The sequence below is a fragment of the Maylandia zebra genome, linkage group LG11, assembly GCF_041146795.1.
Source record: "Maylandia zebra isolate NMK-2024a linkage group LG11, Mzebra_GT3a, whole genome shotgun sequence".
Lineage (NCBI taxonomy): Eukaryota > Metazoa > Chordata > Actinopteri > Cichliformes > Cichlidae > Maylandia > Maylandia zebra.
Window position 1 is genome coordinate 25141658 of NC_135177.1, and position 24055 is coordinate 25165712.

Here is a 24055-nt window from a genome sequence, read left to right on the forward strand (position 1 = left end):
TTAATAAGAAACAAGTCAAAGAAACAGCACACACTAAACATACCTAATAAAGCTTCAACACAAATGGGGATTGGCATATTTTACGAATGAGGTACATGCTAACCAAAAGAAACAAGGTGGCATTACTAATGAGAAATATAAAGAAACCGATGCGATGGAAAACTGTTAGAAAACCGACAACATGTGGGTGAAAGTGGGGACAAGTGAAAAGTCTGGCAAACTTTTTACTAGAGAGAGACATGTTTTATATGTATATACTTTAAGAAGGCAACAGGGGTGTGGTGGTTAGAGCCACCTGGTTCCAGCCTTCTGGTTGGAGTTTGCATTGGTTCTCTACTCTAATGCATTGCTGGTTTCCTCCCACAGTGAAGAAGCAACTTGTGTATGGCTACCTGTGCTACCTGTCCAGTGTGTACCCTGTGGCAACTGGGATAGGCTCCAAACCCCACCCACCCCCGGAGATGGATGGCTATACACTCAAAATTATGTGGAACACAGAGCAACACCTTCATAAAGGTTTTGTATGCCTTTTCAATTACCTGTGTATAATACTCGTTTCAATTATGCAAACCTTTCCCCTCAATTAAATGTTCTTGTAGATATAATCTACTATATTAATGCCTCACAAAACTTTTTGTCACTATAGTGACTGAGTTATCTTATAGATAGGCTGTATTCTCCATGGAAATAATAAGCAGGTGAGAATCGAGTGTGTCTGTACATAACTTGTTTTTGCTCTATTTTTCTGAATATGTTAGCCACCGCTGATTAAAAATTTGTTTCACTTCGTAAAACATGCGAAAAAAGATGAGTATATGCCCCCTGATGTCAGCATTAATCACTAACTGACGTTTTCTTGTTGTTTTTCTACTTTAATAAGTGTATCTATCCTCATAGGAAGAGGCATAATTGATACCTGACTGACGTAAATGAACGCTGCGAGTCAAGCCGCTCTCGCGCCTCTCTCTATCCGCAAGATTCGACGTGAAGTCACCACGGCAGCGGCGCGCTGTAACGGTCTCCCAGGCAACGCCGCGTGCTGCAGTGACGCCAGCCCGGGTCCCGGCTCGTGGTGAGTGGGGGCGTGACTCGCCACGTTTGCCCCCCCCCCCCCCCTCCTCCCTCCCTCCTCGTCCCCCGTCAGTGTGGGCGGGCCCCGCTAAAGAAGAGAACGAGCGAAACACGACACTCCGAGGACGGAGAGAGGCACGGGGGGAGGAGAGAGTGAGCGCCGAGTGGTGCGAGAGTGAGTGGAAGACTGAAAAAGTCCGTGAAGAAAGAGAGGTTCCTTTTTAACGTTAATTTCTGTCAGAGAAGTAAGGCGGGTTCGCGGCGGAGAAATGTCAAACAGCGACGAAGATGCGGTTGAGACGGAGTAAACAGCTACCGGACAGTTAGCGAAAGAAGTTGTTGGAAGAGAAGAGAACGACACTTTTCGCCTGGCTCGAGTCGGGACGGTTGACCGTCTTACTTGAGCAGATTTGAGGCTGCGAGTTACGGGACGAGAGGACCGACGAGGTGCGGGCATAAAGCGAGTCCTACTTGTGAGATAGCTGGTTTAGGACCGCACCGAGAGATAGAGGTTGGGGGGGAGAGAGTGCCCGGCGGCGGCTTAACGAATAGAGAGAGCCGCTGGAGCTGAAGCTGTAAAAGTTTGCCTCGTATCTTCAGCGAGTTCTTGACGAGATTGGAAAGCAGAGCGGGAGGAAGAGGCCGAAAGACTGACTTTTCTTTCCACAAGCAGCTTTGTGGAATTTTCCCAGTTTAGCAAACTTTAGCTGTCCTGCCGAAGAGCTAAAGCGGAAAGAATGAAAACACCTGGAGATACTGGTAAGCTTTCGCCTCTCCCCTTATTACGGTTATTTTATTGTTTCTTTTTTTACTTCCAGAGGCTGTAGTCTGCAAAGCTCCACAGTAACTACCGGCACATAGCTGATTGACTAACAAGGCAAGACAGTTAACCACCCGCTTCCAGCCTGAAAGCCACAAATGAAAACCTGTTGATTTGACTCGTTTCTCATGAGCGGCGCAGCAGCCAGTGGTTTCGCTTGATAAGTAATAGCAATCTGGTCCAGGTTAGTACTGTACTCCAGTTTTAAGAGGAAGTGGTTAAACTACTGTACAGTGGTGAAAGCGACATCCTCCGTGTCACCCAGACAACCTGATTTCTCCATCCAGAAACTTTCAGAGAGCTCAGTAAAAATCCTAGAAGCACAATCTCTACGAGATGGTGAGGGAGCAGTGTTCAGGTGATTGGATGAAGGCAGGTATGCTCGTAGCAACGTGATATTAACTCAGTAAGGAGCATTGTCAGGTCTGTCACGGTGTTTGAAGTGAGGAGTGTGTGTGTGTGTGTGTGTGTGTGTGTGTGTGTGTGTGTGTGTGTGTGTGTGTGTGTGTTGGGGGGGATTCCCAGCAGTCAGCTGAGGTCTGTATGGGTGTCTGTTTGTCTAATTCCTGAAATGCTTGCATAAGTTTGTTCTTGTTGCTCCCTTTCTCTATTGAAGCCAGTGAATTTTTTTTCTCTGCACAAAAGAGGAAGTGGAAGTACACTCGTGTGCCATCTATGCATTTTATTATTTGAGGACTAGCCATAAAGTGTGTGCCTTAAACTATTCTTTCTCCATTCACAAAGCTACTATTTGTTTCAGCAAAAGTGAAGAGATTTGAGGTTCAAGAGAGAGTGGATAACATCTGAAAGTATATCTCAGTCAATTATACTGCAGTGTTTAGCGTTTTGCACGATTTTTATCTTAGTATTGTTATGCTTAAATCAAAATGCCCGCACCAAATAGACTGAAAAGACAGCAATAACAAGGAACTAGAGCCTGAGTAGTCTCATAACTTACGAATAGTAAGCAAATAATCTGATGCCTTGTCCAAGCTTTAGAAACAAACACTTATTATTAAATAATTTTAATAATAAGCGTGTATCTGCATCTTTAATAAGTGTGCTCTGCTGCCAGAACAATGTGGTGACTTTCTAAGCATTTGGCGTGGGGGCATGTCAAGCAGTGCAGGACACTTCCCACTCGGGACCCCTTCCCCCACCATCAGCCCCTTTACCCTCCACATTCCTACACACACACACACACGTTCACTCAAAAACACACACTCCCTGCAGCAGCCTGAGTAGGCTGCCGTGACATCACACCACATCCCACCACAAGTAGCCCTTTTATGACAAGGAAATGCATGCTTGTGTGGCAGCAGATAGCCTGAGCCCATGTGGGAAGGCAGTAAAAATTGATTGGGTTTAGGTTATAGGTTTGATGTATGCTGCTTGTGTGTGTTTGTGTTTGCTATCTGTTCAGTAAAAGGTTAACTGTGGCTCTTTTGCATGACATGATCCAAAGCATACACAGACATCCCACCAGTGTTATTTTGCATTTGAGTGCACCGATGGTGAGGCAGTCTGTAAATGACCACTCGTATTTTCTTAATTTCGTTAACATTTTAAGCAAATATCAGTGTTTTGTTTTGTTGGGGTTTTTTTGCTTTAGGAGGTTGGCTGCACATGTAAACATTACTGTTGTACATGTAGTTAAGGCAAACTGTCTGTGTTACCTTACATAACAGAAGTCTGTGCATTTTACTCCACCTTTTTTTAACATATATGATAAACAACAGATGTCTTTAAGCTTGAGGAAATAAAAAAAAAAGAATCGGTATTTAAATAGAATAATGTTCCTAAGGTGAAAAATCAAAAGACTACAATTTCTTTTTCATAATAAGCTCAACATTAAGGTTTTGCATTACTTAAAATTTGAAAAAGTTGTCTGTTCCTCATGATATTCATCACAGATTTCACAAATTTGATTCATACTGCTGCTTAATCATTTCAGCCGTAGTTTATAATTATATGCACGTCATCTCAAAGTCATTATGTAACAGCAAATCTTATCCTATAACAGCACCTTTAAATAGTTGAATTATTGAACTGGCTAATCTGTGCCGCTCTCTTGATCTGTCTGATCTCCTGTTGTTGCTGCCGTTCGTGATCGGCGCTTTAACCCTTAACTCTTTTGTTGGATGTGGAAGGAGCCAACAGCAGTCCGTGGGTAATGTGTGGGATGAAAAATGTAATCATTCATTCCTGGGACTGTTTGATGTGGGATTTATGTCCCATATGATAAGTTCTGCCTCTGTAGAGCTTACGTTCTTTTCTCTCCAGCACTTCCTTTACGCTTTTGTTTTCTACGCCCGCTTTATTAAGCTGAATACATGATAGGATTACTGTTTTGGAAAGTATCCCCATTTAATCATAATCACTGCTGTTTACCTGGTCTTTGTTAGTGCTTGATGTAGTCTGGGGGGATTGGCTGCAAGCATTCCAAGTTTTCTTCAGGTTGCATTAGTCAGCAGTGAGGTGGTATGTACACACATCATTAATCTATCTTTGTGTGGCCCTTGGAGGGTGTGCTAATGATTGATTAAGCTTGGGTGATAAGAGCTTACAGAAACAAAATAATAACTCCCTAATATGTTATCTGCACACTCACCACATAATCTGAACTCTAGCTTTTGTATCTCACCTATTTTCCTCCACTTTTGAGCCACTATCATTCGTTTCCCTCTCTGATGTGATAAGGACTGGTTTGTGTCCTTGTGTGACAGGATTGCATAGTGGGACCCTTGGCTCTGGAGTGGCCATTGTGCGTGTGTGTATGTGTGAGTGGAGTGTGGGACAATGGTGGGAGTGGGGCAGGGCCTGAGAGTGATTGTGTGTGGACTTGTGGGGCTGGAGACCTCTCTTTATGATAATAATGGTGGGGAGCAGCTCATAGTTTGGAGGTGCTTTTGACACACGAAGAGACCGCACTTCAGCATGCCTGTGAAATGTGTGTGTGTGTGAGAGAGAAAAGTGAAGTAAATTTGGACATTTTGACCTGTTTGTCACCAGTTTTAAATGTGACTGTTTTATTCTTCTCCTTGTTTCCCTGGAGTTTGATATGGCAGGACTGGAGACAAAAGGGCTGTTTGTGACCAATGATTTGAGAGTGGATATTTCGCCATCCCTCCCTGTGTGGGTTCACATGTGTGATTGCTAGCATATGCTTTTCAATCTCAACTACTGCTGTGATGATAAGCACAGCGATTAGCCTTATCTGTGAAAACTCCCTTGCAGTGCTGACCACAGCAAAACCACTACCTCCTACTATCCAGTACAGTTTTACAGCCTGCTTTATGGGACAGAGCCCTACTGTGATCAGGCTCAGGAAGCATACTTTCCAAAGGTGTCGTATCATGGTAATTGTTCATGTGAAAAGGCTTGTAAATCTGCAGAGAATTGACTTTGATTGTGTGAACTTACAACTTCTTAGAAATAGTTTAGAAACTATTAAGCTAAAGTTAGTAAAACAATAGTGGACCAAAATTTTATGCAGCCCTTTATCCCTTTTATTGTACTTTTTATATTTTACATTTATATTTATTATTGAATCTTGCACTAAGGGAGTGGCACTCCAATTTCGTTGTACTCTGTACAATGACAATAAAGGCTATTCTATTCTATTCTATTCTAATGTATCTGTGCAGCACAAGAAATGAACAGAAATACATAAAATTTAAAAAAAAGAAGTCTTTAGAAAATATAAATAAATAAATAACTTGACCTATATTTTATGCTTTCAAAACTAACTCCAGTAAAATAAAAATAAACTGGAAGTGTCTGCAGTTTCATTCTTTATCTGTGTGGTCAAATTTGTCAACCCAAGAAGAATCAGGAAGCTTTGGTTTGTGTGTTTATTGAGACACCAATGTTACATATATTTTAACACTTACTCTGAACTTCTGACAAATAACACTTCCATTGTAATCCATTTGCCAAAGCTGGGATCGATACCTATTTTCAGGTCCACATGCTCCTTTAGTTCCGAGCAAACACTGAGGTGCCACAGAGAGTTAAATATTCTTTCAAAGTGTGGCTCAAATGTCATCATATGGCAGGAGAAAGATGCAGAAAAGTTGGCAAAACCTCAGCCCACAAAACGTGTAAACGGACCCATCCATAACATGAGGCTAGTCATTAAATATGCCACTTCATGGTTGGCGTATTTCTCTCTGTATGAAAAAGTGTTCATCCCAAGCTTAATGTATTGCTTATATTGCTTGTTTTACAATCAGTAATAGGTTGATTTTCTAAGCAAGATGTTTCTAATGCACTTGCAGCTTCTTCTGTGTCACACTCTTTTTTTATTGTAAAAGTTTTAATATCATGCTTTGTAGTTGACAAATGACTTCTGGTGTGTGTGTGCTGCGGGGGTGGGGTGGGGGGGTCGTCTTCAAATGTCTGTATTTAGCCAGGAATTTCACCAAAGGGAACAATGTGCTCAGCCAGTCGACACTAATGGACCTCCCCATCATTAGTCCTGTGCCGCCCTTGACCAGGGAGACCAGAGAGAGACAGCAGCCAACAAGGCTGCATTACCCTTGATAGTTCGAACGCCTCTGACCGCTGTCCAGCACCACTCTCAGCACATTCACCCCCGTGCCCACCCACCCCCGCCTCAGAGACCCACACATTAACCTCACATCTGACCATCTAGTCCTGTAGTGTGCGGAGGAGGACAGAGCGAATTCACAAAGGCACTACATACCCTGGGCACCATTTGTTTCAGATCTTATGTTTGGGTATGCAGTTAAATGTATTTTTAAGTGCTTGCATAAAGTGGGCTTAATTTAATCAAGCATAAAACACATTTTTTGTTTATCAAACAGTCAGAAATCACAAGAAGATCCATAGATATCTTTTAAGATAGGTAACACAGTGTTTTTGCCTTGAGATTATATATACCAATCACTTACGTGCTTTGTCAGCGCCCCCACCCAAAAGACCCATTTTGAACCAGGAGAAAACCCAAAACAGTTTATTTTATTGTACAGATTCTTACAGATTACACTTTCTGTGCAGTATTTTACCCCTGTGAATTTTTTACACCCTCCTCAAGTGCACCTTTATAAATATGGTAATCTAGTATTCTAATATTTCATATCTTTTGTAAGTGTTGCTATTTTGTTTTAGTGGCACAATAAAAAGAAAACTTCTTGCATCTTGGTTTCACTCTTAAAGAACTTTTAAGTTTATATAGAAAACCCCTGCAACTTAAGTAAGCGTGTCTTCAGGCCGTGTGCGTTTGTCTGCAGTAGCAATCTGAGCCTAGTTTTACTACGAGATCACTGGCTGGGGTCACTGTATGACCCTGGTATTGGCTTTATTGGTTATTGGTCAGAGGTGGTAATGGGGTGGGTCTGCATGTCTGAATGGGATGAACTGTTGACAGATAAGTGTAACACTTTTGAAGAACATGTGTGTAACATACACAAACACTCGTACTCGCTGCTGCTTTTTATCGGAATTCTTGGACCTCCCACATTCCTGCTTAGAAGGTTAATAGTTGCCGGCTGTGTTGCATTACACATGAGGGGAAAACACAACACTTACTATCTCTTCAAGCTTCTCCTGAACACAGTGATGATGATGTAGAGATATTTTCAGTGCCTCATAAGGATACTATGTGTCTGTTATTCTATGAGAGTAGTTGTACTCTATTTTAAAGCTAGCTGCAGATCCACATACACACAGACAAGGGTCCCTTTTCAAATGGGTATCAAAATACATGTTGAGAATGCAGAGGGGTGTGTTGGTGTGCATGGGTTGACCTGCACTGTTCAGCAGCTGCCTGCGTTTGTGCATGCATGTGCATTGTAATGTAATACGGGGAGTTTACGGAGCTGTGGAGTTGACTCGGTGCGAGGTACAGAATGGCATGTTGTTGTAGAAGAATATGAAGTGTGTACATGAAGGTTTCTGGATGGCCAGCTCAGTAAAGGTATTACTTGTTGAACAAAGCTTGTACAGCGGCACTTGTGGGTGTATGTAACGGCTTTTTGGTGACGGCGGCGCCACTGAAACTGAGCCGAGTCTGATGCCATACACACACACACACACACACACACACACACACACACACACACACACACACACGCCTGTGTGAAAACCAGGTAACTCTATTCCTCTGATCCTTCCAGATGAGAGGTTTTATTTTGGATCCTCACGATACAATGACCTGTCCTTTAAGTTTGAGCCTGTCTTGTCACCTCTCCACTAGTTGGAGTATAATCAGGGTGTAAGGTGTCAACACTGTGACAGCACTTAGTCAGTTAGCTACCTCTTCCTTCATCCATTACCTCCTCTAACCACACCACAACTGCCTGGCCTGCTGCACACATATATTAACACAGAGTAGTTTGTTGCAATCCTCTGTTGACAGAGCTGCACCCATTGGTTGCTGTTTTTGTTGGGCTCGGCCTCAGGGGTGTTGTAATCTATACTGGTAATCTAGATTAACCCCAATAACAGTGGTTCTGCTGGGGGCATCTTGGCATAAAGGGGTCAGCGCACAATGTGGCTGCTAATTTTCATACCAAGCGGGTTCATAACAACAGGACAGCTTTAAAACAATCAGAACTATGTGGAATTCATGCAGTATGTGGGTCTTGCATGTAAGGTGAATGTGTTTATTCAAACAGTTATGTATGTGTTCAGCAACTGTTAGCTGTATGGTAAAGTATGTTTAATAATATGCTGTTTTTTAACCTCTGTTTTTCATCATGTAGAATAATGGCAATTTGTAGGTCTAGACTGCATCTGACATATGTGCGAGAACTCGGCCTTTTTAGCGTTTCAGTCACAGAAGCATAAAAAGTGATATATCTGGCAACAGTTGAACTCTAGAGGTGTGTGTGTTTGTGTGCCATCTTCACAGATGCATTGAAGCCCATTTTCTAAATCTAAGTACTACTGCAGAACTGTACTGTGCTTGTTCATATGGCTGTCATCCCGTCTTATTATACATCTTGCTTGTTTTCAACTTCCCATCATGCAGAGAGAGAGAGAGAGGAAGAGTTAGTACCGGCGACATTGTGACATCTTAGAAGTAACAGGTAGCTGATACTTCTAAGCTGGTGTTATACATTAATAAAATAACCAACTAGTATTTTTGGTTCTGACTAGTCTAGCCCTCTGTCCACACCCCCTTTGGGATTGGACACTAAACAGTTTTCTAACCTGCTGATGCAGTCTCCCACCTTAGTACCTGCACATATGTCATGTCATTATAGCTATAAAATGAGTTCGACAAAACCTTTAACTGCCCCTAGTTCTTGTCAATACCCTGATCTTAAAACCCTAAGTCATCATCAGTGATAACCACACCCCTAGCCCCATCCCCAACCTTTAGAGAAGAGTATAAATAAAGAAGAGAATAAAGGACTTTTTTTTTTAAAAAAGGAATTAGTATAAATAATTTTTGATGCATGCCATTTAGACTGTTCCTTTTGTTTCCTGATTTTAAAGACTTTTTTTTTTTTTATCAGCTTTCTGAAGCCAAAAAATATTTTAACAGCAGAGGGTTGAAATCATCAACCTGTCATATCCGACTGTCCCTGCGTGAGAACAGTGCCAAGTAACTGTCTGGTGTATTCACAGTGAGGAAGTGGGCACCATGGTTCCTGCCTCCTGCACGCTCTAACCAGGCAGCAACTTTGCCCAAACCAGAGTATTTCCAGTAGTGAGAAAGTACCTCGTGCTGTGCACGACATTTGAGAAAGAGCAGTTTTCCACAATGTCTTGGCCTGATTCTAATGTGTGAAAAAGCTTGTGTGTAAGTGTGGCACCGACCGGACTGTACCACTGTCCTCTGATTCAGGGAGGTGCTGAGTAGAGCTCCTAACCCCTCTCTAACCTCTTAAGTCCAGTGCAGTCAGCAGACACTCCCTGCAGAAAGGCAGCAGTGTTTGAATAGTTCCCCTGGCTATTTTTATCTGGGAATCTGCCTCTGTGCTGGACCCAGGGAGCAGGGGTAGAGGGCAAATATCTGATCTAATTCTGGATGATGGGAAGTCACCAAAAGGACTTCTGTGCCACTTGCAGTGCTGATGCTGTGTGTGTGTGTGTGTGTGTGTGTGTGTGTGTGTGTGTGTGTGTGTGTGTGTGTGTGTGTGTGTGTGTGTGTGTGCCCATGCCTGTTTGGTTGGCTGTCAGCCGGGTTTTGAAATGCTGTCTGGCGCCAAGTTAAACTTTCTCTCTTGTCACCCTCCTCCTCTACCAACCAACCTTTCCCTTCCCCCTTCCTCCCTCTTTTTTCCTCGCTTCTCCTTCCTTCCCTTCACCCCATGTAAGGAATGCAAGATCACATTTAGAGTTTTCTTTTCAACCAGTCTTTCCTCTTTCTCCTGTCTGTCTATTCGCTCTGCTGGCTCTCTCTGTCTGTCTTCCTCCATGTTCAGACCTGTTCTGCTTTGTACGTCAGAGCTTATTTTGCACTTTGAGCCAACTCATCATAGAGTAAGCATGTGAGCGGGAAAGTTATGTGTATTTTGACAGCAGTAGTTTAACCGTAGGTAAACATTGTGCATTTGAATGGAATAAAAACTGCTCTTAATAGAAAGATTTCCTCTGTGTGAGCATTGTTAATTATATTTCAGATTTAAAATCTCCTCTTTTAACCCTCTCGAGGCAGGCGTTGCCGATTTGCAACAGTTAAAAATGAACTACCTGATTACCCCACATACATATTTTATGAGTTTTTTTTTACTCAGAAGTACCACTGCAGGACTTGGTTGTGCATTAGCAACAAAAAGTTTAATTTGAGTCTGAGAGGGTTAACACTGTGAGCACAGGCAAATAGTTCACATTAGCTTTTTGCAGGTGTGTACATGCAAACACCCCATAATTGCTAGGCAAATGTATCCGGTAATAGTAGCAAGATCTTTTTGTGGCACGAGGCTATTGTCTATCTTTTATCAGCAGTTTCTGTTTAATCTGATGTTGTCTTTTAGACAACTTTCTCTTATGGACAAGATTTAGAAACACAATGATTCACTGTATCAGACAAAAATTAGACCCATTAATGCTAATATACCCTAAATCAAAGGACTGCTGCTGAATCCCACTCTTTAGCCTGACTTCTGACTTTTCAGCCAGATGGGGTCACTCTGTAAAGTGTGTGTATGTCCAGGAGAGAGAGAGAAAGAGAATGTTTTCATTTCGAACAGACACACATGCACATGTCCCTGTAGGGGAGTAAAACCTTTTTAGGCATCGATTGACCCTCCCATCCCACCATCCTTTCTTCCCTCTCACTTTCATTTCTGTGTCACCAATCCATGGGTTAATACCCCAGTGGCAGCTCCACTTCCATTAGCTTTCTCCTCCTCTCTCCTGCTTCATGTCACCCTACACTGTCTCTTTTTCTTTCACTGGACACCACTGATTTACCAGATAAGTAGATACAGCTCAGCTGTCTGCCAACATGGCTCGTGTAATATATAAAAACTGTCTGTCACGGTCAAAATGTATCTGAAATAGGTTGTGACTAATGTTCACCTTCATGAATCAGCCTGAAAATTCAAAGAAGGAGCTCAAAGTCAAGTCCAAGTTAAACACATATGTTGTACACATAAACACACGCACAGTACTGAATTTCTCCCAAGATGTGTGAGCAGAATAAAATGTGTTGGATTTTGCTCTCGGCTGGAGAGAAATCGGACTTTTTTTGCCCACCTTCTTAAATGTTCATGAGACTTCCTCGCTGCAGGACGCTGGCTTTTTCTGGGCTCTCCAAGTGTGTGTTTTGTGTGTCTGGTCCTCCGCCTGTGTATCTGTGTAGGCCAGCCTAAAAGAAACTGAATAATACATTGGATCATTGGAAAGGTATTTATAGGAAAGCAGAATGATAAAACTTTAATGATGGAGATGACCATCAGTGCTACACACACACACACACACACACACACACACACACACACACACACACACACACACACACACACACAGATTCATCACACATTTCCCAGGGGGTTTGTCCATAAGTGTGCGCTAGCCAGTCTTGTATGGTCTACCACTCTCCACTCTTTAAGCGACCCAAACATACACTCAAACTTTTTAGATAGTTGCGCTGTTGGTTAGTTGACATTTGAGTGAATTATTAATGCTGGAGAAACATCACAGTTACTCAAGAACAGTGATTTTTTTTTTTTTTTTAATTCCAATTTATATAATTTTAACAGCACTGTTGTGCAAGACAGCCACTTGGAAAACCTTATTTTTATTAACATTAAGCTGCACTGCTGAGCAGACACGTGCATGTGACTGCCTCTTGACCATGCAGGTATGCTCTTATAGACTTAGCATTGACCTGAGAAGTGAGGTGCACATTCTCTACTTTACAGAGGTTTATGCTACATCAGTTTTTCAGTTACCTTGTAGTTAGTGTTGTCTAGTATGACCAGAAATATGTATAACTATGTATATATTTTTTCACACTCTGGGGTTTGACACTATATTATTTTTTGCTTAAGTGAGTCTTTATAAATGTTTACAGTGGCTGATTCCTATGTCAAGAGTATATAGAATATACTATATATGGAGAAAGATTTTTAATATTTTAATCCATTCATCCATATTCTTAACTGCTTACCATGTCAGGATCACGGGAGAGGGCTTGAAATTATCCTAGCTGTCATTGGGTAAGAGTCAATGCACGCCCTGAACAGGTCACTAGTCTGTCATAAGGCTAAAGGTGCCAATATACCCTCTGCAGTTGTCGCTTTGCTCACTGCCACTCTGTCATCATACAGATGCAGTCATTTATGCCTGCTGTTAAGGTGGAAGAAGCTGCTTCTGGGATTAAAAGACAAAAGAATAAGGAGGAGCTTCCTGCTGTGAGCGCCCTTCACAGAAGCGGTCTCATTTTTAAAACTTGTGAACAGCAGACACAGCTACTTTCTCAGTTACAAGTTCTTTTAGAGCTGCTCTGGTTGCTTTTCTTCATCCGCATTTTGTAGAGTCCCTTGTTCTTATCATATTGTTATACTACCTGGTTAGTTAGGATTATGTGTGCCATAATGTTCATCCCGTTGAAGAGAATTAGCTGAGGAATTTTATAAGTTTTAAATAATACTCTTTTGATACTTTTCACTGCTCTGCTGGTGGCCAGTACATTTAACTGCCTTGACAAAACCACAACAAGCATTTTGTCTATTCATGAGTATAGAGTTTAAATAATGATTGCCTAATGCAATTTTTATCTTTAATTTACAAATATCCAGAAGGATTGAAATGTTTAAATATGATTCCTTTGGTATATACTGCAAAATAGTTAGTATTTCATTCGTACAAATCTTAATTGAGTAATAATCTATTATTTAACAATACCAAAGTTGGATTTTTAGTTGAGGAAATGGTTCTGAGACTTAAATTTGTGGTTAACTGTTAAGCAGCAGGCTCAGCTCTCACTGTATTCTGTGTGTGCTGCAGCACCTCCATACAGTAGTCCTGCCCTAGGTCACAATAGTTTTATGCACGTCCATTTTTAGCATCAGATGTGGCCCAGGGAAATTACGTAACAGGCATGCAGTTGCATGCGGGTGGGCGTACACACATACTATACTAATACTGTACATATACGCAGTGATTGTTGGTTTAGCAGATTAAAGGTTTTGAGAACAGTGAGCTAGATCCCCTGACTAGTCACAGGATGAGAGGGAAAATGAAAGTAGGGAAGAATGAATCAAAAGCAGCAGAGGGATTTTTAAAGCTTCAAAGAATGCAGTAAAAGGCAGTGAGCTAAACAGGGGCTACCACAGGTGTGAAGATAGATAATAATGTGGGCTAAAGGTGCTTCATCTTCAGTAAGAGATCATTAAGAGAATGATGTGGGAATTCAATCAAGCTACATGTGTGACTAATTAAAAGCTAATCTACCTTCAAGTGTTGGGACCTTAGTTATTGGCCATATCACATTAATAACAGTAATAACTTGAGCAATGGCAACATAAATCTTGAGCAGCAAATCAATGTTGTGGATGTAGACAAGCAGATTTTATTTGCATATTCTCAGTAACATTTCATGTCTGGTTTGCAGCTGCTAGCATGTGCATTTGTGGTAAATAGTAATGCTTTGTATACATGTTGCCTTGGAAACAAGACCTAAGTGCAGCATCAACAGCTTGCTGAGAGATGCCAATCAAAATATTACACTCATGACTGCAGGCTAGAGAAAGACCGTAGAAAATGAATTAGAGGTGCTGTTACTGTAAATTAAGTGAACTGCTTTTACCCATACTCACACTAGGGTCTTTGTAGTCTCATACATTTTCTCCAGCTAGCCCCCAGCAAGTATCCTCACCGTGAGTGTAGGCGTCATGTTAGTAGGTTTATTGTGTTTGTCTGGCCCAGGAATTAGCCAGGGTCTGTGCTAAGGTACACTCTTTCCCTTAGGTTAGTTGTGAGTGGAGGCAGAGTGCAGAGGTGTGTGTGGGAACGTGGGATCCGTGCATGCGTGTGACTCACTGATGTCGGTGTTTTGAAGTAAACTTGTTTGCAGGAATGAACCGATTGTGAATTTCTTGGTTGTTACAGATTTGTCTAATAGCCTTAATGATACAAGAACAATAATAATAATAATAATAATAATAATAATAATAATACACTTTATTTGTGTAATGTAATTACACAATATTTCACAGACCACAATTAATTAATGATAATAAAAAATACAATACACTCGTATAAAATATAAAGATTTAAAACCTGAACAAACAGCATGATTAATATAAGAGGTAGAATAAACAACTAGAATGACAAGAAAGAAAGAAAGACTGGATGGATGGATGGATGAAAGGATGAAAACAGATTAACTGTAAGATTTTTTTCTGTAAATTTAAATTCTGATGAGTGATTTGAAAGTAGATGATTTTGCTAAACTGATTTGTTTTCTCTTTGCTTATGTTCATTTTGTTTTTATTTTCATTTTTCAAAAGATTATTTTTTCATACTTGAAAATGCTGTTTTTCAACATTTCGCCAGAGCAGAAGTCATATGACACAATAGAAAAATATCAGCCATGGACATTGTTAAATACCATCTATTTTCAAAATTGGTCAATACTAATATTTGGCTATTAATTTGTGAAAGTTTCAGTTTTTCTAGATTTGGGTCATAGACAGTATAAAAGATGGATGCAGTGACCGCGATGTCACCCATTGGTTTGTGAAGTCCTCTTTTGAAGCCTTTGAGATGAGCTTTTCTGCCTGGATGTGAACAGGAAAGTTTGACTATAAAATCGCTTTTTCATTGGCTAATGACTTATGATTGATCCTCAACCAGTGAGCAAGATACTAATCCGTCTTTTTGACACATGGGGTGACCATAGATAGATTTAAGTTTTTATTCTGTATGAATGAGCCACTGCTGAGTGACTTCTGGTCCTACAGAGGTTTATGGGCCTTCTGTAGGACCACAAATCTTTTTGCTACCACAGCTGTTGCCATCTGGTGGCCTTCGGAACGAATGTTGCTTTAAGCACTTCGTTAGTTTCATTTTCCCATCCAGAAAGCTACATCTGTGTTTTTTAGTGTCTATGGTTCAGGTCCAATTGATGTAAAGTTTGTCATCAGATGGTGACTATCAATATTTTGCCCCAGTATGGGATTATTTGCTTCAAGTTGACTTGTGACTTGTGCAGCTGTTTTCAGGTGTCACATATAAAGCGATTCACTCATCACGCATCACTCTGTAGCTTATGGCTGCTCACCAGCAAAAATTGCAGGCTCGTGTGGTTGAGATATCCCTCTAAACTTTTTACTAGCTTTTAAACTATTGCAGTTATTTCCCTCCGGTTATTCATATTTTATAACACAGAGACTGTGTAAATACATTGAGTTTGGTCTGTTGTATGCTGTGGAGGTGTAACCAGAAGCCAGTGCAGCTGTCGCTTCATGGGAAACCCCCAGTGCCACCTTACAGCCTGGATGGATGATCAGAGCCATTTGAGCGCTCAGGACAATAGATTTCATGTATGCCATTGGTACAATATGTGAATTCAGGTCTGGGTGCGTGACATGTAACTGAGAGGTATCACCACTGTATGCTCACACTCTCATCCCTACACCCACACACACGCCACATACAAGCACAAACAGGGAGATTGCGCCTCATGTTATGAGTCCTACCGAGCGGAGGTAATCGGTGTGTGTACACTCAGCTCTTACATAACAGTATACTAACTGACGGGAGAAAGTTCATCGTGCTCTCTTTCTCTCTTCCAATCAGTCTTTTATCTCTGTGAACTTCCTTCCCCATCACTCATTCATTTCTCGTTTTTCACTTCCTTCCTCTTATAGTCTTCTTTCTGTGTCTCCTCACACCTGTGATTTTTTTTTAAATTTGCAGTTTGCCAAGAAAAAAAAAGTACAAATCTTGAAACATCCACTAATAAGTATATCTATTGTAGCTGGTTTTCACATCACCAGTGTATGAAGTGGGTAAGCTCACTGTTGATAAATATTTATAACAATTTTTCTGGCGGAAGAAGAACATTTACTTTATTATGTATGAATAACATGCGACTTTATCATGCTGTCCAGACCCGGTCCTTGTTCTAACGCCCACTTTCTGCTGTCATTCTGGCTCGTATTTGTGTTAAAGCTTTTAATAAATGTTCCTTCGAATGACTTTCCTGTCCCCGTGTAACCTGTCAACAAGTTGTAAATTAGAGAGCAGGAGCAGCAAACAAAACTACTTTGAGTAAATGGTAACTGACATGGAATTGTTTTCAATTAATTCACCCCACATATCCCAGTTCTAAATACACCATCCAGTTAGCAATAATTTTATTTGCATTGTATCAGCTGCCTTGCTGGATGATAAGCTATCAGCTAAATCAAGATTTCTTGTGTTGATAATATTATAATGTGGAATCCAAGCAGCTTCTAAACAACACCAGGATAGAGGGTTTAGTGTCAGGATTAGATGTTTACTTCAGTGCATTTAGAGAGAGAAGAGCACTTGATTAAATTAGTGTAGGACCACAGGGCAAGCAGGATATCACAGTGACAGCACATTTTACCAACACTTAACAGCCTGTCGCACTTTAGTTAACTTACCATTGATTGAATATTAATTTTTTTTCCCAGGTGTGCACAAACAGATGATGTAATTGCATTTGGTCTTTGTTTCGCTACGTTGTAACATTACCAACTGGTGATAGTGTGACAGTGTTGCTCTATGATTTCAAAGACCAGGCAGAGACTTTTCTGAAAATCATAAATCATCATGGTACAATGTAAATACAACAATGTAATGGAACTTTACTAACCTGTCTATAACGTTATATCAAAGACAGAGTAATGTTACTTTATTATGTTATCTAATGTAAAATTTTCAGAGTGTAAATGTAATGTGTTCACATCACTATATTACCATTGCTGCGTTAGGGCTTAGGTTACTGCTAGTATTAAGTGATTTTAAATGTTAAAGCAGATGTAAGACCAGTAGGATAGGTTAGATCTTCTTTGTCCCCCACCAAAAAAAAGATAATTTATGATATCAGGGCAGATATTTATCTTGGTGTGAATAACCTTTTTGCTCGCAAATAATCAAAGACACTTTTGACAAAGAGCTGGTCTTTGCTTCCCCTTAAAGAAAAATATTATTAATTAACACAATCATCATTATTGGTATCAAAGTCTCACCATCAGTGCATTTCAGGTGATAATTTAAATTGAACATAATAAATACAACCCTTTTATATCACAATAATGATATATTCTAACTTCTGCAGCACTTCAGTAACCATTATTCACATATTATCTGTTTTACAATTTAAGCAGTGGGATAGTGTTACTTCCACTGCATTCACTATCCCTGCCTCTCTGCGTTGGTCTGACAGCCCAGCTGAATCACACTGTAGGTTAAATGGGGAACACAATCCCATATGTGTCACTCAGGAAAGCCTTAATGAAACCAAGTATAAGTCTGAGATTGACCTTACATTATGCATTAGTCTGGTTTTGTGTGCTGTTGGTGCAAAGGATGTGCAAGACTGAAGAGGACTGCTCTCTGCCAGTGCAGGGCAGCTGTGTGTTTACAGCTGAGCTCATTGCGTAGCAGTGTAGATCAGCTGCTATTGTTTAGAAGGGTGGCTGGAACCATATAGTACAGTAGGGTACATATTTCAGGCTACAATGGACCTTGGTCATCTGCTCTTATCACAGCTCTGTCTCTTTATCTCTTTCTCTCCTGCTCTTCATCTCTCTATTTTGCTCTTCTCTCAAGTTACATCATCAGCAGCCTTTCTCTCTCTGTCTCGCTTTTTCTCTCTCTCTCTTACTCTTGCATAACGTCCAGCTTTATTTGCTCCAGCTGAGGTTTCTAATCTTTCCCATGAGGCAGAGCGCGAGAGCAAACCAGGAGAGGAGAGGAGCCGGCCGAGACAACCTTTTTAACCTGCCTGTGTGCACTGCCACATTAACTCAATCACCCCACCAATTAATCTGGTGCAGGGCTTTCTTTACCTGCACCACCAAAACAGTGTTTAAAGCGCATGTATGCGTGTGTGTGCGTGTGTGCACACCCCTGTGGTTGGTAGGATTGCGCTCTCTTCATTTATGCCTTCGGTCTGTCACATCAAGTATGTCTGTGTGCTTCAGTGTAGGGGTTGCGTTGCCTCTCTTGGCAGCCCAGTGCTAAGAGGGGCATAAGTAGTGATTATCTGCACACCATGCAACAGGAGCAGACACTCGTTTGTCCAACCCTGGGAAGACCCCAATTAAGTGCACGCTCCAGCATTGTGGGGCAGATATGCTCATATCAATGAGATCATGCACTGACTTAGCGCGTGTGCTTGTTGCAACTGCAAATACACCATGCAGTGCAATGTTCACTGAAGTAGTTTCCTTCTCTGATTTCTCCAAATCTCTTGCACACACATACACAGAGCCAGAAAGACGGTATGCTGGCTGGCTGACTTGCTGGCTGGCAGCGGTGTCTGTGCGAGGTGAGTGTTACGTAAGGCTGATCAACACTACTTAATCAGCTTTAGGAGACATGCTTAACAAGCTGACCAAGTGGGTTGGGGTTAGAGGACGAGAAAGAGACTGGAGGAGGTGAAGGTGGGGGGTGGGGGATGGGGGAGGGGATCGAGACGAGGGCAAGGGCACAAGAAGTTAGCGTAGGGCAGAAACTGTGAAGGGAAGAGGAGAAAGTGGTGACAGGCGGTGACACTGCATGTGTCTCTTGTCCCTGTTTACGATGGGATAAGCGCACACACATAAACACGCTGCGCTCTGCCCTCTGTGTCCCCCTCGCAGCCCACTGTGACGCACAGCGGTGACTGCCAGGATCCTGTATGTGTGAGTGCTGTGTGCATTTGCAGGCCGGTGAGTGCCTGTCAGTGTTTTCTCTTTCTGGACGTTTGCTCTCTCCATTCTAGGTGATGAAGTACAGGACCGCGTCAGACCACACTAGTTGAGACAATACAAGTCTTTGTTTGTGCCACTTGCAGCCTTTGGTTGCAGCAGAAAACCCAATAAATGTTAATTTCATGAACCAGCCAGAATTTGTTGTTGCAGCTCCATTGATTCAACACCTAAACACCAGATTTACAGTGTTTACGTAGCAATGCACCGTTCCACCTGCTTCCAATCAAATAACCTTGCTTTTGATTCTGCTGGTACCATGTACCAATACAATGTCAGTGTTAAATTATAAATGTGTATCCTCACTGTGAGGATGTTAGGAATAATTTCAGTAAACACAAAAAGAAAAGTTTTTGGTGTTTCAGATATGAACCTACACACTGTTGACCCTTTGATGTTACTTTAGCTGCTGACGTCACATAACATAAGTTGTAGTAAACACAGAACAACAGATCAGATGTTGTCGCCTAATCTAATCCAACCCCTTGAGCCAGCTTTTTTTCAACATTCGGAGAAAGTAAAAATCAGTCCAAAATTTGTGTTATTAACTCACAGTTTGAAGTTACATATGTCAAAATTGTAACTTACTAGCTAAAACCCCTGAGGAAATATCTCAAAATTAAGAAAATATGTCAAACGTTTGAGATAAAAACCTGGATGGCAATAGAGTTTTTTTTATGTACAAATGTATCAGAGTCCCCAACCTCCCATTATAACATAACATTGCAGTCTGTATTCCAGCAGACAGCATGATAAATGTTGAATTTACTGAATCAGCCAGCATTTGTTGTTGTCACTCTCGTGACTCAGCGCTATAAACACAAAGGAAAAGGATCATTTTACAAGGACCAAGCTTTTGCAAAAACAAAACAGTGTTAATGAGATATTTGTTATTTATTGTCAAATATAGACAAAAGTTTTAAACTTAAACTCTACTTCTGTAACTCTAGCAAAAGAAGCTGGAGGGTAATTTAAAACGGCATTAAGAAGCCTGAGTCACCTCTTATCCTGCTCCTGTAAAAAGAAATGTGAGCATCCTTTGTTTGGCTCCTGTGGCCAGCATTCCAAAACTAAACGTTGTGTGTCCTCACTCTCTTTTGTTATAGACTACAAATTATTCCCATTTGGATGATTTCTGGTCATTTGGGTAAATGCTGTTTTTGAGCTCTACGCCGTTACATTTGTCCGCTTGTCTCCGTAAATCAAGCAAAATTATGATGCTTTGTTTATTTCACATTCTCTCTATTTGTGAAGGCAGTTTGTTTCTGTTATGGTTCACCACTGCCGAGTGACTGTAGAGGGAAACCCTGTAAATCTAATTGTATATCAGTCACGATGAACGTTTTGTTCTGGTTGGGACGCTGACTCTGTCTTTATCCTGGTTTCTTTTATACCTTTCCTTTTATTTGCTTTTCAGCACCCATTCCACCTTTTACCAGTTTCCTTTCTGTCTCCTCTCAATCCCAAACACACACATACACACATACACTCGCACACATCTTAAAGAATGACTAGCAGATGTGGACAGAACCTTTTCCTTCATCTAAAATTAGCTGCAAAAGAAGAATGGCAGGAAAGCACACAGGGTTGGATACATAAGCAAGAGGGGTGTGTTAGTCAGGGAGTGGGGGACTGATGGAGGAATAGACTAGGAGTGGAGGAAGGAATTGCTTGATGGGACCTAGTGAAGTAGTGTGTATTTTTGGTGCTGTTCACACACATTGCTGACGCACAGGAACCACTGAGGGCACAAAGTCTCCTAGCGTCAGAGGCATTGAATGTGCATGTATTTCTGTGTAATACCCACTGTTTGGTATTGTTGTAGGTGTGACAAAACTGAAAGCCTTAAGGAGCAGTAATTCAAGTGATTCTCTGAGTGCTCCTTTAAACACTTTGTCTGTTATGTAATGTATTTGAGTCCACATAGCTCCATGAAGGTAATTTAAAGGTGCTTTTGTCATAGTTCTTATAACTGTTGAAAGAAGTAACTTTTTTTGTGCGTCTGTGCTGCCAGACTTGAGGAGGATGGCAGTAGAAATCAGTTTTCAGGGTCTTTTATAGTTACTGCATTAGTGTGGTTAATCTCCCACCGCAGTGACATAAGTGACTGGTGGAGGATATGAATGCAGCAGTGCCAACTGAAAAACCTGCGTAAACAAGCTGATAAAAAATAAATAAGAGAGAAAATAGCTTCAGGGTCTGAAAAGTAAAGCCTGTGGGGAAAATGTTTTAAACCTGCATTCTTTTAAATATCTCTCTAGTTGCAAATAGAAGTCAAGTTATTCTCCCTCGGCTTTGTGTTCTCTGATCTCAGTAAATACTTGGCTGAAGAGTTTACAGTTTTTATCACTAGTTTCAAGTACAAAGCCTGGTCCATCCATAAAGCAGCTGATCGTTGATCTATTAGACATTTCAAAAGTTTAACTCTGCATCCACCCACATTCCATGTTGCTACACTTGTCGCTACAAGTTGCTTAATGTCATTGCCTTCCTGTGATCACTGGACCCTACATTGCTGCTAGTCTCGTAAAAGAGTTTCCAGGTCTCAAAAGGGAAGCCTTTTGGGAAGTATCTTAAAATTGCATTGCTTATAGTAATTAGTAGGGTGTGACCCCTCTGGCTACAGAAAGAAGAAGTTGTAAAGACGTCCGCCCTCAGCTTCCTAGGTCTATGACCTCAGTAAGTTAGGTCACAGTTTTAAGTCGTAGAGAAAACAATACAGTGTTCATTTTATAAATTTTGGCCCCCATCAGAGTAAAAAAGTGATAAAGATTGGGGTATCGTTTTGGGCAGGGGGTGTCAATAAATCTCCCCAAGGAGGCACATGAGAAAAAGTGGGACTGCTGTGGAGGGCCGCTCTAATAATCTAAATTCAGTTCTGCTTAATATTAATTTTTATCTCTTCATAAGCTGTGGCCCCCTGGGAAAATGAATTGCCCACCCCTGATTTAGGCCATAATTGATGACTTGCTAGCGAGTGTCCTCAGTTTCTCTCAGAGTATTGAACTGCTGGTAAAGTCTTTACTGAGTCCACATGTGCAAGGAATTAAATTTAGTCTTAGTCTTGTATACCAATCTTGGGGTGTACAAGACTAAGAAGGTATGTACTTTGAGGTTCCCAATGGGTAGTTACCCCAGGGAGATACCACAACTGCAGAGTCCAAAAGCACCTTTTGTAACAAAAGTAACTTTTGTAACATTGTAATAGAAAGTATCTTATATATGTCATAAAGGAATTTGAATTAAGCATGTGATGACCCTAATTTTGATCAACTCTGCACTGCTACTCCATTGTAATTAGCTAAGCGGGATAATTATGTTCAGTGTTTTTCTCTCACTGTCATCATGATGCAGTTCACCAGTCAAATCTACCATCCCTAATTTTTTTTTAGCCATTTATTAGCACCTTGGAAGCAGGATGTTGTACTCTGCTCCAAATATGTTCTCTTCCAAGAAGCAGAAAGGTGTTAAGAACAACAACGCTGGTTAGCAAGCTTCCTGTGTTCCCTGTTCACTCAGCACCCAAGGGCCTGTTTAAAATACCAGGCCGCCAGCCCTCTGCTTCACCCTCAGGTTTATCTCTCCCCTGTTGAAAGTCTGCATGGGAGCGCTCATCAGTGTGCACGTGTGGGGCAGGGATATTTTGACCGTGGTCACCAAGTGATGCTTTGATGTTTTCTGCACACAGTCGCACACATTTGTAGAAACTCCAGGTAAGCACGTGTGCGTGTGTTTGTTTGTATCCTACTACTCACTGTGAATGCTCACTACCATCTGCACAGTTAGCAGCACCAAAGGAGTGAGAAAAACATGATTCCCATGGGCCAGTTACCTATTCAACTCTCACCTCCAGTCTGAACAACAGCACCCAGCTCATAACAAACACGCACAGACATAATACATCCCCAGGTATTCTATTTGGGAAGATCTTTATTTTCTTCTTTTGCTCATTCGTCAGGATTTAAAAGTTTATCTGACCTCATACGAAACATGCAAAATAAAATTAATGATTTATCTGCACATGCATTGTAAGGAGATTATGAAGTCTAAGTGCAGGAGTAGTTAGAAACTTATGGAAGTGATAAAAGGGCTCGTTCAAGTTGTACACAGCCGAGTGGTTTACTAAAGGTTGAAATATGTAGAAACAGAATGTGTCTGGAAACCTGTGGCTCCTTCTCTCTTTGTAATGATACACTGGTCAAAAGTATCAGGAAAATGCACAGATTTCTGTTTTGATCAGTTGTGTTGCAAAGTCAACCCTAAAAGCCTATTTTGAGCAGAAGAATTAACAAAAATATACGGGACAGTGTGCATCCCTAGAATATTACAGAGACACATGGCACAGATCATAATTGCGTGATTTCCATGCAATACAGACTAGTATCAGAATAAAATATGAGTCTGTGAGCTTCAAATGTATCCGTAGTATTTGCCAACTGACAGCAACATTAGGAGGTTGGCAAACTATGACAAAGTTTAAGAAATAATCTTTTCTTCACTTTAAAAAAAAAAAATATATATAAGATCCATTAGTACATATTCATGGAGATATTCTGATAGCTGCTATTAGCCCTGAGAACAAAATGGCATAAAGAAAGCACACGAGGGCCATGCATTTCATTCTCAATAGATACATTAGCTTTCATCTGTTCAGAAGCAGGAGCCAGATGATTCGTCCCTGCAGTGAAAGCCTTGCTCTGTTTACTAGGAAACATAAAGATGACATTTCTGCTTCAGAGCACCATGTTTGTTGTACTACTAAAACTTATTTTAAGTGATTCTAAATTCCTTT

At 41.0% G+C, this 24055-nt stretch overlaps 1 protein-coding gene across 1 annotated transcript in view; it reads left to right on the top strand.

Moving 5' to 3' along the window:
- The first annotated feature begins 1137 nt into the window (after positions 1-1137).
- The window catches only part of erfl3 (Ets2 repressor factor like 3), a 73216-nt gene continuing 50298 nt past the window's right edge, over positions 1138-24055 (top strand). The window contains exon 1 of the mRNA XM_004550884.4: positions 1138-1830. Within this exon, the coding sequence (XP_004550941.2) occupies positions 1809-1830 (22 nt within the window). The 5' untranslated portion in view covers positions 1138-1808. The remainder of the gene's footprint in view (positions 1831-24055) is intronic.